This window comes from Pezoporus wallicus, unplaced genomic scaffold (assembly GCF_028554395.1).
Source record: "Pezoporus wallicus isolate ANWC-B61680 ecotype Strahan unplaced genomic scaffold, APGP_CSIRO_Pwel_v1 contig_5647, whole genome shotgun sequence".
Lineage (NCBI taxonomy): Eukaryota > Metazoa > Chordata > Aves > Psittaciformes > Psittacidae > Pezoporus > Pezoporus wallicus.
In genome coordinates this window covers 234,232-251,868 of record NW_026640437.1, presented here as the reverse complement: position 1 = coordinate 251,868, position 17,637 = coordinate 234,232, and the positions used below count along the sequence as shown (strand labels likewise).

The 17,637-nt window shown below is 35.1% G+C and overlaps 1 protein-coding gene across 1 annotated transcript in view; it reads right to left on the bottom strand.

The window, feature by feature from the left end:
- Positions 1 to 312: 312 nt before the first annotated feature.
- ARAP2 (ArfGAP with RhoGAP domain, ankyrin repeat and PH domain 2) overlaps positions 313 to 17,637 on the bottom strand; it is a 118,762-nt gene continuing 101,437 nt past the window's right edge. Inside the window, exons 27-32 of the mRNA XM_057418943.1 lie at positions 13,742 to 13,881; positions 10,748 to 10,830; positions 9,340 to 9,375; positions 8,802 to 8,865; positions 5,134 to 5,265; positions 313 to 1,115 (exon numbers count right to left, since the gene is read on the bottom strand). Of these exons, the coding sequence (XP_057274926.1) occupies positions 762 to 1,115; positions 5,134 to 5,265; positions 8,802 to 8,865; positions 9,340 to 9,375; positions 10,748 to 10,830; positions 13,742 to 13,881 (809 nt within the window). The 3' untranslated portion in view covers positions 313 to 761. The remainder of the gene's footprint in view (positions 1,116 to 5,133; positions 5,266 to 8,801; positions 8,866 to 9,339; positions 9,376 to 10,747; positions 10,831 to 13,741; positions 13,882 to 17,637) is intronic.

Sequence of the window (17,637 nt, the reverse complement as noted above, 5' to 3'; positions counted from 1 at the left end):
TTATAAAATTACTTAAGTCCATTAAGCAAAAAGATGCTGCTGCTCTTCCAAGTTGTATACCCTTTTAAATCAGATATTACTTTAAAGATTGCTTTTTGTCATCCTTAATATTCTCATTGCTTAGATGTCATAATTAGATGTATACCAGAGAGACACAGTTTTCAGATACAAGAACTAATTACGCTGTCTTATCTACTACAGTCCTCTCCCTCTGGATTCTTTCACATGCTGCCCTGTCAGAGCACAAATCTATAGGAGGAGACACTAATATTTCTCTTAAATAATAATAATAAAAAATTACATGCAAAAATTACTTCTCAAAGCGTATGTTACTCATTTTTATAGTGTTAAGACAACTATATTGCAGACCAACAGTACAAATTTCACTGTATATCTTGACTTCTTCCAAAAATATCTCTCCAGTACATACAAGATGATACAGAATATAAACAGAACAAAAGCTTTGATAGTGCTTATGATTATTATATGAAAGAAATTTGCAATAAAATGTAATAGATATAACCCAGGTGTCATTGCACCGCACAGGAGAACTTCCAAATTTCAGGAGTTCTTCATAATCAGTCCTCTCAGTTCAATCTTAAATTATAACACGCGACATAGGCATATACAAAATCAACAGCTGCATATAAACAAATTATTTTCTTTGCCCTGTAGAAATGACATCAAAAAAAGACTATTTTTGCATGGAAAATACACACACACACATATATATGTATATTTCAAACTTCAGTCTCAGGAAGTCAGCTGGAGTTTTCATCATGAAGTCCTCTGTTCTTTTGCAGCACTGTATTTAGTTCCTGAATCACATTTGACGGTAATTTTTTATCTAATTCCAAAGTAGTTTTGTTTGTTTTGTTCTTATTTTTTTTCAGTAACTTATGTGGTCTTTGATGTAGGTCAGTCATCGTTGCACCCACATCCTCAACACAGATCAAGCTCTGATGTGTTTTTGCATGATTTCGCACTTTCCCCTCCTTCCGTTCCAAACATTGTGCCACAATAGAAGCTTTTTCTTTCAATTTTTTTCTTTCTTCCAGGAAGTCATTTTCATGATGCTCACCAAATTTTGCTTTCCCAGATTGCAGTTCTATCTTCTCAGAAAACAAGCAAAGAGAAATAAGATCACACTCAAGCAATGTTCAGTAATGTTTAGATTGCAATTTTTGCTCATTCGTTTCATGTAACACTTTAAAAATATTTTTAAAATACTTAAAAAAAATAAAATTTGATTTTCATCCTATAACAGTATCTGGTATTTGAATGTTTTACAGCAGATCCATATACTCTTAAAAACTCAGAATTCATAAATCAAAGACAACTGTGAATGTTGTAATTCTTATAAGTTAATGACTGAGCTACATGTATGCACAAAAGATTACTTTACAGGATCACACACACACTTTCAGCAGCTGTTCAGTACTACCTGATAAATTATAAGACTGACTGCTTTTTCAAATTTTGGCTAGGAATTTTAAGTAACATACTGGGAACTCAGATAAAACAACAAACTGATGGCAATGCCACTGTTCCATACTGGTAGGCTCTTTTTAAGTTCTTAAACTGGAGGAAATTAAAGGAAAATAAAACTCGCAACTGGTGTGATAGAAGCATATCTGTATTAGAAGCATATCTGTACAGTGAAATGAAAGTGCCAAGAACTCAACATTCACACTATTTCAGGGCTCTTGCCTTGTTTGGTTTTGGGGTTACATGGGTTACCACTAGTGCGTGCTATGTAGCAGATTTTAGTTTGCCTGAAGACATGAATTCTGCTCCCATCAGTAACAACTGCTACCACTTTAGAACCTCCTACTATCACCTAAGCCAGCAAGAAGCATCCTATTATCTATATGTTCATCGTACTATTTATATCTTAGCTATAGTCACTGAAAAGAAGTTTAAGGCAATCAAGAAACTGTCCCAACAACTCATGAAAGTAGGGAGTTCTGTTCTGTTAAATACTTGAAAAAGATATAGTTTTCCATTTAAAATAATTGCTTTCCACTGAAAATAATGTAGGTAACAGTGACGTTATCACCAGTGATACATGTTCAATTAATAAAATAACAATAAAGTGACTATTTGTGGTAATATATATTAATATAAATATATATTTTAGGGTGGTGAGGCACTGGAATGGGTTGCCCAGGGAAGCTGTGAATGCTCCATCCCTGGCAGTGTTCAAGGCCAGGTTGGACGAAGCCTTGGGTGAGATGGTTTAGTGTGAGGTGTCCCTGCCCATGACAGGGGGGTTGGAAGTAGATGATCTTAAGGTCCTTTCCAACCCTAACTGTTCTATGATTCTATTCTATGATTCTATATGTAGTACATGAAATGTAAATTGTAATTCACTACCTTTCAGAAAACAGAGTAACACACTCCAAGCTATTCACTGTTACTCAGCAAACTAAGATATGAATACCTTGCAGAATTCAGTCAGAAGCAACAATCTTCTATTTACAGATTTTTTTACATGAAAGATGCAAAATTGAAACGTTAAGAAGAAAAACACCAACTACCCTTTCGAAATCAGCACAACTCTCCTGCTAAACTGGGTATAGCAGGAGCCCGTTACATAATGAGCATAGGAACAGGTTAAATACGGAACTCATTTAAAGACTGCCTGCTTCTCTGAAACACTCTTGGGTATTGATATGTAGCCCCTTAACACACACTACTACTCAACATATTGAACTTTTAAAGCAGATTCAGTATACCAAGGAATCCTAATTCCTACATACTTGTATTTTAAGAATATTCAGTTGATGGAGCCAAATTCTATTGTTCAAAAGAACGTATCTGATGTGTGATCAGAACTGCCACATCAAGTTTTTTAACAATATTATTTCTTGATATTTAATCCACTGCCCACTGTTAGTCTCATGCTATTTATTACGCTACTGGACTCCATACTTTTCTCCTGATAACCCTTAGTATAAAATGCAACAATTTCAGTTAGAAATAGCTGTTTGCATCTAAATTTCAGGCCCTTAATCAAATAATTAGTGAACAAAATGATAATAATACACACATCTAACTACATTTTCTTTTTGTCTGCATATCACCAACAAAGGACCATGGTGCAACTCTACATATTTGCATCCTCCTTTATCCCCTGTTCCTTTCAAAATGCTACAAAGGTATAACTTATGATATTTGACAATGGAAAGTAAGTTTGTTTTTTCCCCCTCATTCCTCAGTTTTTCTGTATTTGGAAATAAAATTACAGAATTACTGCAGATATACAGCATATTTCTGTTTTGTCTAAATGATTCCACTCTCCATGTATGCAACACATAGTGCACAAATAATGGAAATATTTTGATTCCATTTGTTATTAGAAGGATTCTTAGTTATACAGTGGTTTCAAACTTTGGGCATTACATATTTCTTTTGTTAGCACACAATAAAACTGCTTCCAATAATGGGAAAAAAAGAAGACATTCAATATAGACTTTTTAGTACAGAACTTTAATGTTAAACTCATCAGTTTGAGTACCTTTACATTGTTTAGCATCTTTTTCCCCTTATATTCACATCAGAAAGATACAACTGTTTTCCGCTGCTTGGAGAACTTACAATCTCTTTTCTTGCCTATATGAGGGTAACTTTGATCGCATTTCTACTACAAGTTTATGCACTGATCTGTAAACAGACCTTAATTTTTCATAAACCAGCATCTTTCAGAAAATGCTTCCTTCTGTTATTACTCTCTAAGCTTTAAAATTTTTGCTTGTTAGAGAAGTATTGCAAATCCATGGAAAGACTGGAGGCGTGGGTCTCCAAAGAGATGTCTATTGCTTTACTGACTACAATTTACTGTTGTATAATATTTCTCCTTAATAAACCATATCATATGGTTACTTTCCACCACTATTTTACTGTTCATTCCAGCTGTGGCTTTTCAGGTAAAAAAAAGTGTTAGTTTTACATTTCCCATCTTATAATTTTGTGTTAACCTTCCTAAAGATTTCAAATGCCCTTTGCATAAAACTTCTCTAGATCTAGTCAGGGTATAAATAACGAAGACTGCGATGTTCTACTTTTAAGTTTAAATGGAGAATTTCTCAAAATTGCAGTGTATGAAACTAATTTAGAGTCCTTCATAATGAGGCACATTATCAACAAAAATATTATTAACAAAAAAATTCTCACACTATAAGGTATTAGGGATTTTAAATCATGAAGCTCAAAATCAAATAAAACCTTTAGGATGATAAGATACAATGTCTGAATTTGCAGCCGTCTCAAAGAACTTATTGTAGATGACAACTGTACCTGCATAAGAACAGGTAAGAAACATACTTAAGGGCTATTAAGTTTTTAAATGACAAAACCTGTGATTTATTTTCATAAAAAAGACAGTTTTAAAATGCAAATATTAGATAGAAAGAACTTATCAAAGAACTGCAAAAATACTTTGAGAGAAGGTTAAAAGGACAAATTAAACAAAATAGGAAAACCATAATTGCATTCACACTGTATTATAGTCAATTTGTAAGCCAGAGTAGAAATGCCTGAAGAAAGCAGAACAAAAGAAAGATGGAGTTTGCTGTTTAGGTAGAGCACTACTTCTACCTTTGCTTTTGGTTTGTTATGCAACTGAGTCAGCTTCACCAACCCATACCTGTATCGAAATCTCTGTAAGTTATGATAACACATACCATATTTCTACCTCCCTTCAAAATCTTCTAAAACATGCAAGAAATAATACTGCATACAGTCAAAGGACAAAGCTGTTTTGTTTCAATACTTATTCTCTGCTCTATTAAGATTAGTTACCATTATTTTTCCCAAGCAGAAAAGTGCCTCCACTAGCACTGCTGTCTCTCAGGTGGAAGTAAGGCAGATAAGTCCACCCCACAGTCCTATTACTTCTAATTAACAGTCATTGCTCAAAAAAAACCCAAACACTAGTAACAATCCACTACTGATTTACTGAACAGTCAAAGAGGTGACACAAGTTTAGGTCACCATGTGTTTTTACATTAAATTGTCCATTAATGACAAAACAATGAAAAGAACATCCTGAAGAGTTCATTATTACTGGACTATTTTAAAAAGTACAGCACTGTGGTTATAAGTTCTACATGAAGTTTAAACACCACTTACTTCTGAACTCCCTCTGATTTTACAAGTGGTCTTCTCTTGATGAATGGGAATTAGTGGTAAGCCTCCAATCTTTGGACTTTTAGTTATAGACTGTTTTCGTGCTTTTCCAGCAGGTGGCCATATATCTGCGTGCTGAAGGACAAAATGATTCATTATTTTTGGTGTAGAATTTCATAAATATACAAATCCTTTTTGTAATGTAGAAGTCTTGGAAAAAGCCATCTACTGCACAAAACATGCCCTCCTCCTGTGGGAGATGGGGGAAGACACTATGGTGCCCTAAATTATGCTAATATTTTGTAAGTGCTGCATGATGCTGAGTAAACAGAACCAAAATGTCTTTATACAATTTTCATGTAGCAAACATCTTTCCTCCATATTATTGTTTAAATGGCCTTCAAAGAATAGAAAATATCATCAAACAAAACACACTGACTCAATTCAGAATTTCAAAATTCCATATAAACATGCTTTCAGGACTCCCACAAAAGTTTCTAAAAGAAAATAAAATTACCCAAATTTGCAAACAAGTGTTAAAAATTTATATTAATAATTTAGGAGAAAATCATTGCTTAAACCTACAATAACAACGTACGTTATCTCAGAGGAAATGGCTTGACATTTTGTTCCAATGAAACACTGAGAAGGTATTATCTGAGAGATCAAATCTTGCCAACCAAAATCAGTTTACTGTGGACTAAGATACAAGAAACAAATCCAATTCAGAAAGTGATTAAGAAACTTTAAGTCAGCTTCTGAAGGAAACTGCCTCCCTTAATACTCAGCAAGCTTAAGGAAACTATCCCTGTCAAGTAGCTTGATTTTTCTTCTTTGTCTGTAACAATTCTTAAAATAGAACTCTAGGAAAGTACATCAGAAATGCTAGCAATGTATTAGGCCATATAATAAATGTATATATTCATAGTTTTGACCTATCTGTTCAATTGCACCTCATGGTGATACAATGTGCCTCTTTAGTTGATCAAAGGCAATGGAACTGGAAGAATACTATCGTGTCCATCTTCACATCAAATAATTACTTCCAACTGTGTGCTATGCATGCTATTAAGTGATTTTGTACAAAACTATTATAGAGTTCAAGAATAGAGTTTTAGCCATACTTTCTAGGATGCTTTTGCATATAACTGAAAGAACACTGGTCCTGCTACAAATCCTCTTAGTATTTGCCAGCTTGAAGTATAAAATTAGTAACCTCTGAGATAACCTTATTTTCTGTATCAAAAATACTCTTGTTACTAGATTACAGTGGTAGGTACACTTTGCTAGTTATATTTTCTGCACCATTTATACTAGAGGAATAAATATTATCTGAAAACAGGAGGAATAAAAAGATAACTATAGTGCTGATATTAATTACCAATAAAGTCTTATTCTGCTCAAGCACTGAGGAGCACAGTAACAGTTTCATCTCCCTCCTAATTGCAGTGGATCATTAAATGTCAATTTCTCAAGTCTTCTCAAACCCATGTGTTTGGATAAGAACAGCTTAATAACAAAAGCAAAATATGATAATGATAATAATTACGATGATGATGAAAAGGGAAATAAAAAAGAAGAGAGGAATAAACCCTAAGAAATCCCAGTGATGCACAGTACAACTAATCACTATGCCCTGACCGATACCCAGCCCATCCCGAGCAGTGATCTGCAGCCCCTGGCCAGCCATCCCCTGTTTATAGACTGAGCACGATGCTCCATGGTATGGAATATTCCTTTGGTTTCTTTGAGTCAGGTGTCCTATCTCTGCTGCCTCCTTGCTTCTTGTGCCCCTCCTCAGTGGCAGAGAATGGGAAACCTAGAAGTCTCTGATCAGGGTAAATACTACTTAGCAACAACTAAAACATCAGTGTGTTATCAGTATTATTCTCAGACTAAAGTCAAAACACAGCACTGCACCAGCTACTACAAAAAAAAAAAAAAAAAAACCAACATTAACTCTAGTCTTGCTGAAACCAGGACAGGAGATCTTACAGTAAGCCTCAGCAATACGAGCTACTGCATTCTCAAGAAGATATTCACGGTAAAATATATTTAAAGCAGTAGATTGCAGGAAGAATAATACAGCAAATCTGCATCATTAGCACTTAATTTCTCATGCAATTCAGAGTCTGACAACTTGACTGATGTTCAGAATGCTGATTAAAGGAAAAAAAATCCAAACCCAACAAACTCCACAAAAAAGCACTACACCACCCCAAAAAAAAACACAAAAACCCCCAATACGAAACCAAAACACCCTCTCAATGTAGGTCATTAGTACTGCCAATTCATTGTACTGTTCATTTATTGGAATAATTTTTTAAAAATCAACAATATTAATTCAAAGCGATTTTTAATGCATATGGAATTATTTAACTTTTCTTGTTAGAAAAATAATATCTTTAACATTGAGCTGTATGTCTCTGTTTTTTATCTGTACTGTCAGAGGAATATTCTATATCCCACACTACCTGATCAGAATCCTAATTGCTAGCATTTCCCGTGATTTTACATCAAATGGCCTTCAACAGCTACCAAGTTTGTATGAGTTATTTCTAAGTAGCCTGTATCAATAACCTCTGAACCTATTTGTTGTGACACCGCTCATGTTAGGCCAACGAGATATGCCAGGACCAGTGGCTGTTTCCATAGAAACTACAATAGTTCAGTTAAGGGAGCTGAATAAGACAAATTTGGAAGTCTTCCTTACAAGGCATGCGTTCTAACGCTACTATCTACGAAGGTTCAGATTCTATTTTGGAAAGCCTCTAAAAACTATGTATGGCAAGAGTCTTGTGCCCAGTCCACATCATGTAATATGTAAAGGTCACAGGTAATCATAAATCTAGTCATGTTTATTCATAGTGCTATTTCCCGAAGTTCACTGAACATCACAGGAAAGGCAAGAAAAATCTGACACATCTGAAAAATCTTAAACTATGTCCCAGTCTCCCGTCAGCTTGAACTCTTCCCATCTCTCTTACTTCTGCTTCCTCCTACGAAAATATTAAACTCCATTTGCAAGAATGTATTATATGGCACTGAAATGTACACGCTCCTTACCCACAACCTAGTAACAAGCAGAAGATTACTTAATTTAGGAGAATTCCTATGAAACACGATGAACTGTCAGTGTTAACTAAGCTAACCTGGATACCAGAAGAATACTGCTGTATTGGAATAGTTCTTCAAAAGGGCTAGTTCGTTCACTACATTTTGAATTGGTACACCTTTCTATTATGACTGGTTTGCATCCAGCGTTCAAACTAGCGAGTAGAGAAACAGCACTTGGGCACTGTGGTACACAAATACATGCTTTAGGTCAACAGCCAGAATTTCACCCAGAAGAGGATTATGACTGCAAAGAAAATGAGCTGTCTTTCTTTAACCAGCTTCTCTACAACATAGAAGGGAAAAGTAATAAAAAAACACAGAATGTCCTTCTCCCTTACTCTCAAAGCACTTAGCTTTCATATGAAAATAACATTACAAATAATAGTCTTCACAGACTAACAGCCACCTTGTTGCTGTTTTATTTCATTGGGTAGTCCAGAAATTTTAACGGCATTGCAAATTTATCTATAACATAGCCACAACACATACGGATCATTATTTAATGGCATTTTCAAAACAGCAGTAAAAGTTAAATTCTTTGATCAGACTAGTACCTGTGCAGTAAAAATGCTGATCATCCACTCCATCTGCGCATCTTGTCCATCGCAACATATATACCTAGAATTCAATATATAATTAACAAGAAAAGCAACAAAAAATCCTGTTGCAGATAAACATATTAAATAGGCTTCTAAACAACTTCAAACAGTGCTTACATTCATTTATGAATGCTGTCTGTATTTACTGTTAACACTTCCATATTAGGAAATACAAATACTTCAAATTATCACTTTACCCTAGTTTGAAAACAATGCATGTACTTAATTTAAAGCACATGCATAGGTTTAAAATCTACCATTCTAAGTTCATGAAAATAATTTGCTTTATGGCCACATAGAAGGGAGACAAACACCTGACCCAAAAATACTACCAAAACATGAAGACTGTTCACTTAATTAAGAAAAACATTGCAAAAAGTCAACATGCAAAATAATGCCCATTAGTTTCCAAACATTATTATTTTGCAATTGAACATTTCAACAAATATTAAACACTGAAGTGAAGCCAATCATGTGTTTTACGTTTACCTACCACTGGTGCTTTTCAGAAAATACTGCAAGTCCCCAGCTGAAACAAAAAGAAAATTTTGAAGATTAGTTTCAGAAATTCAAGTTCAGGACAAATTCTCAAGCTACAGAGATTCATTACCTTTATCTAGCGCTTTTAAGTGTGTGTGTGTGTGTGTGTGTGTGTGTGTGTGAAATTACAAGGTTTAAATGTAAACTGCAAATCTAAAATGAAATTGTGGTTTTGATGATGGATTTTACTCATTTCTTCATGGTTTATTCACAGGTAATGAACAATCTGTTCTGGACAAAGGGTTATAGACAGGCCCTGCAGATGATGGCTAACTACCAGCACATTTTGGTTGTGGCTGTACTTTCTGAAAGCTGCTGGAAGTAAAACTGCTAAGATGGTGCCCAGCAGAGAGTCCTTTGCAGTGTGGAAGTTAAATAGTGTGCTTTGCACTATAAATTAAAGGAAACACACAAGTTTACAGGTATGTTAAAATTGTTGGAAAAAAAGGGCATAGGTTCACAATAAGGTGAAAGAAACAGACACTCTGGAGATCATGAAGAGACTTTGCAAAGTCTCCTTTTGCAAGTAGACTAAAAATAAACCTCAAGTAAAGAACCTACCTGCAAAGACTCATTTACATAATCTGTTACTCCTATTCTGGACTCATCTCCTACTCATTCTGTGCTTTAAAACAACAACAAAATTAAAAGAAATACCAACTTCTTCCGTAACACAATTAAGCCTTGAAATTTACAGACCTTTTCAGGGCATTTTGATGTGCCAGCTGTAAAGCTGTAAAGGAAAAGTCCAAGCAGATCTGTTTAAAGGCTACAGATCACTTAGGATCCCCTTGGGATAGGATCCTCTGTACATTATCTCAGTGTCCCAAAGCTTCGACCAAACAAGTACTGGAAACATCTGAGAAAAACAGATGTCATTTTTCACTGCTCTTTTCCAGAGACATAGTCACTGATGTTTGTAAAGGGCACTGTAGTCTTCAGCTAGAATAAATATCAAAATAAGGATCCTGAAAAAGGAAAATCCTTTACTGAACAACAGGAACTGTCACCATGACTAGCTAGTTTTCTCTTCTCTTTTTTCTTGGTGCAAAGGCTGCATGTCCACCAATGAATGCAGGACACACAATACAAAACTAAGTGAGCTAACAGCAAACATATCCACAAGAGATAATATACTTAAGATTAACAAAAGCCAATCAATAAAGTAATTTCCTAGCACAGAAGAGTTAATATGGAACAGAAAAAAAGAGATAGAAACAACACACTATTATAGAGGGTAATTTAATTCAGCATACTTCAATTGGCATCTTGACTTTTCCTTGTCCCACCACGTTTTATGTCCCCCCGACTTGAGAGTACTTGCTATTCAGAGCTTAACCTATTTTCTTTTCTATTCTTACTTTGTTGGTGGCTTCATTTTCTTTTTCACTCCAAGATAAAGCTTCAGGGAATTGAGAAACAACACTTTTTCGGGTTTGCTAGCCTGCAAATGAAATAAGATACTAATTATTTTATCAGGAATGTGCAAAAGAGAAAATGCCACATGAGGTGCATGAAAATGCACCCCTCTTTTTCTTCCAGATCATTAATTTTTTTCTCTCTTTCCCGTTAACAAACTGTGCCAATCGCTATTACTGGAAGCAGTCTAAGAACATGAGGTCCACATGAAGTCACAAAACTGTAACACAGCTGGAATAATGAAGATGTGGTGTTACAATTCACAGCGCTGGAGTTCTACAATACTTAGGCCCAAGCTTTTCAAGAGAGACAGTCAGGGAAGATGAGGAGTAGGGTTGCCCTCTGTTAAAGTTCTTCTATCAGATAGACAATATCATGGTGACTATTTGCTTCAGATCACGCAACCAGGATGAAGAAAAAGCAGAAGAAGTCTTTTAACAACCCAAGGAAATCTGCAACTAGCTTTGGGCCCCTCAATAGTAAAAAGAGAATCAGTAATCTGGAATGAGTTCAGCAGAAGCCCACCAAACTGTCTGGGAGCTGCAACACTTGCCCTGTGAGGAGAGGCTGACCTAACAGCAGCCTCTCAGCACCTACAGGGAAGTTACCAATAAGACTGAATGAGGCTCTTCTGACTGTGGGAAGATGACTACACATGAGGAAAAACTTCTTCCCATGAGGGCAGTCAGGTACCGCAACTGAAAATGGGGTTTTCAAGACTTAACTGCATCAAGCCCTGAGCAATCCATTCCGACCTCAGTTGCTAGCTCTGCTGTGAACAGAAAGTTGGACTAAAGATCTCCTGAGGTTCCTTCCTTGCTCCTTTCTTGAAGAAACTACCTTTAGCCAACGTACAACAGGCATAAACTTGCACTAGGTATGAGAACTGAAAGTTCCTGAAGGATGGAATCCTGACAGGAAACAATAAAATTCTCATGAGCACTGTTCTACTACAAGACCACAACTAAAAAGAATAGACTAACATTCCTTTCTTGCATTTCAGTCAAGCGTTTTAGTTTTCTATGTAGAAACAAACAAAAATAACCTTAACAAATCTTACAATCCCATTACAAAAGCTACTCCAGGGTTAACTGTCCTGGATTCTCAATTTCTCCCTCTACAGCTTTCAATATCCAACACTCCAGTGTGGGGAAAAAGCGACAGAATCTGAGATAGCATAATCATATGCAAAAACGAAATCGAAAACAAATTGAAAATGAAACAAAAAACACACTACAATTTTCTGGTCAGTATTCTTACATAACATCCTGCTCAAAGGAAGGGTACTGCCAGGATGAAAGAACACCCTTACAAAACACAGTATTTAGTTAAATAACAGTATCCTTTGCACAAAAATGTACCTTATGGAAGCCGTTTGACTGTGTGTGACCGTATTTCTTAACAACAGTACACTGCAGTGGTATGTGCAGTCAATTAACACATTAACGTAATTTAAAATACAGTATCACAGAAATGTTTCACTTTTTTGATAATTGCTCTTGCACAAGAGAAACACTTAACAGTATGTATTTCCATCTGCATACACAAACTTAATTTGTTGTTAATGAGAATTTATAAATTAATAAACAAATGCAGTCTTACTAAATACAGTTTTTCATCTGCAATGTCAAGCTTTCCTAGTATTCATTTCTGACTAAAATGAAACCAAAATTAATAGTGGAAGATGAACGTCTCTCAAAAGAAAATTAAAAAAAATGGATATACACTATTTTATCAGAATGTTATTTCGACTTGCTTTTTTCAAAACCAAGTGCAAAGTCATTTAAAAGTACTAGTGTTCAAGATTCCATCTGAGTTAGAGAATTTAATGTTTTGTAAATCAAGATGGAATAAAAAAGCAGATCTTAAAGCAGTACAACAATGCTATCACAAACTCTAAGATACTAATTAAGGTTTTGTGAGCATGTTCATTTATTCTCACATATGTGACAATTTGAGTTTTAGCACTAAATTATAAGATGATATTTTTGACATTCTGGGGTAGTTCTAATTAAGATTATATCCACCCTATCACAAGAAAATACAGTACTTCTTTTGCTTTAGCTTACTTGAGCAATGGATCTGTCTTTATGAAAAAGTATTTTATGAAGGTCAGCAAGTACGCCTCAGTATTTGCTGGATGGGCAAAACGAGCAGTCAGCAAAAATAAATGCATTTTAACCTTTAAGAGCTTTTTTCCTTTTTTAAAAAAAAGGGAAACAACAAAATCAAACCAAACACATAGAAACTATCAAAACTAAAATGAAAACATAGTTCACAATGCATATTTAGTTTTATACTTTAATACACTCAAAAACACTCTTTAAAGAAAATTTGCGAAGTATTTAAGACCCACCATGCCATTAAGTATTAAGTGGAATTCTGAGGCATATCTAATTACCAATACTAGGTTTTGGAAGATTGAGAGTACATCTGAAAACTGCTGTTGGAAAGCAGGGAAAGATTTTGCTAGTGTATTGAGAATTATTGTTTCTTACAATTTCTTTTGTCACTACACTTGTAGGTGCAAGAAACCTGGAGCTTGTAATTTCAAAAGCCTCTGTATGAAATAACAAGAAAAACACCATACGGCTCACTTAAGTTCCATATTATTTCTATTACTGCTCTCTACGGTACATTTTCAAAAAACTTAGTCACAGCTTAGTCACACAAGTTGTAGGCATTCTTGAACATTGCTTTATTTTTTTTTTCTAAATCTTATAATAACGCATAATTAGAATAGCTAAACGAGCAACCAACACAAACTCCTTTTACTAAAGCATCTGTTTAGTAATAAGATAAAAACCTTGTACTGGAACCCCACACTCTAGAAATTCTCATTTACTATCAAAAATGTTGATCTGTTTTTCGTTGGGTTTTTTTTCATAGAAAAAAGAAAGCTTAAATGAGTTTGGTGAAGAGTTTGTCTGTGGTACCTTCATATCCTTATAAACAAGCAATTTTCCTTCCCGTAACACAAAATAACGTTCCTGAAATTTGTTTCCAGACAGTAGTTTTGACGGTTCTTCTTTATACTTCAGATTGCCTGCTTTCACACTACTTTCCTCATTTTTCTCTATCAAGAAAAAAAAAAAAGCATTTTGTTAGAAGATTTCACAACACTATTTTTAAGTGCCCCTAGTATTACTGTTTATTAAAAGACTAAAATGACAATTTCACTCATTTTATATTAAATACAAATAATACAGCAATATATAATTCTATATTACACTTAAATACTTATATGAATCTATTGTCTATTAATAAGAAAGGCACTCTTAAATACAGACAGATTATGATTTTAATTACTATGGGACAAAAAGGCTTTTCTGTTCTAAGATAACATAGCAAGAGTCCATCAACACACTTTAATTAAAAGAATCCTTTCAGAATAGAAAGTGCATTTAAATTCAAAAGTACAGCATGAGTACTTTTAATCTCTGTGCTTCAGAGAGGCAAAAATTTTCTTTAAGATCTGATTTTGTCATAAGTCTGTCTTTATTTTTCTGTTTGAGTCAAAACACACAGAAACACATATATATATTTGGCAAAATTAATAAAAATCATTAAAACAATCTCAAAAAAAAAAAAATCAACAGCCAAACAAACCCAAAGCACAACTTTGTAGTCAGCTTTATAAAGCATTGAACTTAGTACCAAAAAAGCTCTTATTTTAAAAAGTACCAGAACAACTGACAGTTTGCAATGTTAGTGACTAGATTTTTCAGTATGTCCTTAGCAGTTTAAAATTCTAAATAAAATAATACAAAAAAGTATTACTAGTACATATAAACTACTGCACCACCACTTCTTGCTAGTTTTGTTTTTCCTGTTCTGCCCGATATATGTTTGGGGGTTTGGTTTTTTTTAGACTAGTTTATTAGCTTTGCCCAGAAACATAATCTCAAAAACCAAGAATAACATGTTTTAAAGAATTCAACAATAAAAAGTAACATAAAATACATTTTCATTTGGTCAGGAAAGACAAAGAAGACAAAAAAAGACCAACTTTCACTGTTTGCATATTTTCTTTTTATTTGTGAAGTGCAGTATTATACAGCGACAGCTAGTCATGCTCTGGCAGCAACACTTGTAACATGTACTAATCAAAATCATCTATTTTTTCTATCTTCACACATTCTGCTAAATGAGCCATTGTCACTGAATGAGGTACACAAAGCCAGTATGAGAGGTGACAAGGGAGAATTAAGAATTTGTATGAAACATCACTAACAAGCATAAAATGCAGGGTTTAATACAAATATATTGGATTGTACTGTTTTCAGCTACCTGCACTTCAATATTTAAGGGATTTTTGTTCTTCTTTTAAAGAAACTGTAGACAGTTATTCCACACATGTCTATTTAGGAAATAAGTAACATTTAGATAGTGAAAAATATATTAATGCATTACATGGATAATTCTGCATGCACAAAACATCCATGTTTCACATGTCCAATTACATAAATACACTTTGAAGTGCATATAAAACCCCCAGTTAGGTTATATATCAAAACTCGAGAGTCAGATTCTACTATCATTTATACGGCTAGAGAGACTTTGGGACTAACTTGAAAAGCTGTATCTAGATCCCATCTTTAATACTGGCTGAAAAACAGCTGTTTAAAGGGTTGAAATTAAATTATTCCTTTTACTAACCCTAATTTTTTGCAAAAAGAGGATAATTAAAAATGTGACTCTTAATTTCCTTATGCTTTATATCTCAGTGCAAAACAAAACGATGAAAAACATTATGTTTAAAAATATAATGGAAATGAAAAAGATAAACATCTTTAACCTATTAAATAAAACCAACTACATTCTAATCAGTATGCTTGCTGTGAACCAAAAAAATCTCAAAAGAAGATTTCCCAGTATTTTCTTTAGAGTTTAAGATAGAATCGGAATCCAGAATCAACACATTTCAACAATTAAAATCAGAAGTTATTTGGATTATCTGAATTAAAAACGTGAATAGATAGGCACAATTAAAAGAAGTGCTAACATGTTCCCTCTTTGCCTGTAGGAATATGTATTTCATGTTCAGAATACAGTAGGAATCCTTATCCACACAATCACAAGTTGTTGTGAGACTAGCAGTATCCTTCCACATCTGTACCAAATTACAAGATTTTAAACTTCTGCACATAGCTCCTGACATGACACTCATTCAAAACTTCGCATAGAAAATCTCACCATAAAAAAAAAATAAATCTATAAAACACTTGATATTTAAAGACCTTGAAAAATAACGATCCTCTGAATTGATGATATTCGGTATTCTTTAGAAGCCACTATTTCATAATCTAAAATAATTGGGATGTGTCCTAATCAGAATATTTTTTTCAGATACAAACTAAAAAACAAATAGAACTTTCTAGAACTCTGCATCTACTAAGAACCAGATGCACTCAACCCATTCAGCATTGATCTACCTGTGGTTTAGAAGTTTGTGTTTCAAACAACACCTCTGAATAATAACCCCTGTTCTCAGAAATCAACACTTCCTACTCGAATTATGTAACTCATTAACAGTAGAATTTCAAGGACCTATATACACACACCCTTTACTGTCAATCTGTATTTTTCTAACTAAGAAAAATTTAATGTTGGAAATCTTCAGGTAAGGAAAAGGGGCTTGAAATAGTACTAAGCTGTACTGAGTACCTCTTATACCAAAATAATATGCACACCTTGCCCTTATGAAAAGCACTTGAAAGAGTGCTTCTGCAAGAGGATGAAAAGCTATGGAATAAAATGTCAAGAGAACATACCTAAAGATCTTTCCTCTCTGGAAGGAAACAGGACAACTGGCTACCCTTGATTTGGAGAAAGCTGAAGTTCTCAACAACTTCTTTGCCTCAGTCTTCACCGGCAAGTGCTCTGACCACGCCCCTCAAGTCTTGGAATTCAGATGCAGGAACACGTGAGAATGAAGACCTTCGGCCCAATGTAGGAGAGAATCAGTTTGAGATCATCTTAGGAACATGAAAGCGCACAAGTCCATGGGGCCTGATGTAATTCATCTGTGAGTCTTAAATGAGCTCAAGAATGAAGTTGTAAGCCACTGTCCATCACAACTGAAAAATCATAGCAGTCAGGTGAAGTTCCTGATGACCGGAAAAGGATAATATAACCCCCATTTTCAAGAAGGGGAAAATGGATGACCCAGGGAATTACAGACCAGTCAGTCTCACCTCTGTGCCAGGCAAAATCTTGGAGCAGATTATCCTGAAACCATGCTAAGGCACATGAAAAACAACAAGGTGCTTGGTGACAGCCAGCATGGCTTCACTAAGGGGAAATCCTGCCGGACCAATTTGGTGGCCTTCTCTGATGGGGCTACAGAACCGATGGACAGGGGTAGAGCAGTTGATGTCATCTACCTGGACTTGTGCAAAGCGTTCGACACTGTCCCACATGACATCCTTGCCTATAAACTGGAGAGACATCAATTTGATGGATGGACCACTTGATGGATAAAGAACTGGCTGGATGGCCGCACGCAAAGAGTTGTGGTCAATGGCTCAATGTCCAGCTGGAGACCAGTAACGAGTGGTGTCCCACACGGACTGGCCTTGGGACTAATCCTGTTCCAACATCTTTGTTGGTGACATGGACAGTGGGATTGAATGTGCCCTTAGCAAGTTTGCCAATGACACCAAGCTGTGTGGTTCGGTTGATACGCTGGAGGGAAGGAATGCCATCCAGAGGGACCTTGACACACTTGTGAGGTGGGCTGATGCCAACCTCATGAAGTTTAACCATGACAAGTGCAAGGTGCTACACCTGGGTTGGGGCAATCTACAGGCACAGCTACAGGTTGGGCAGA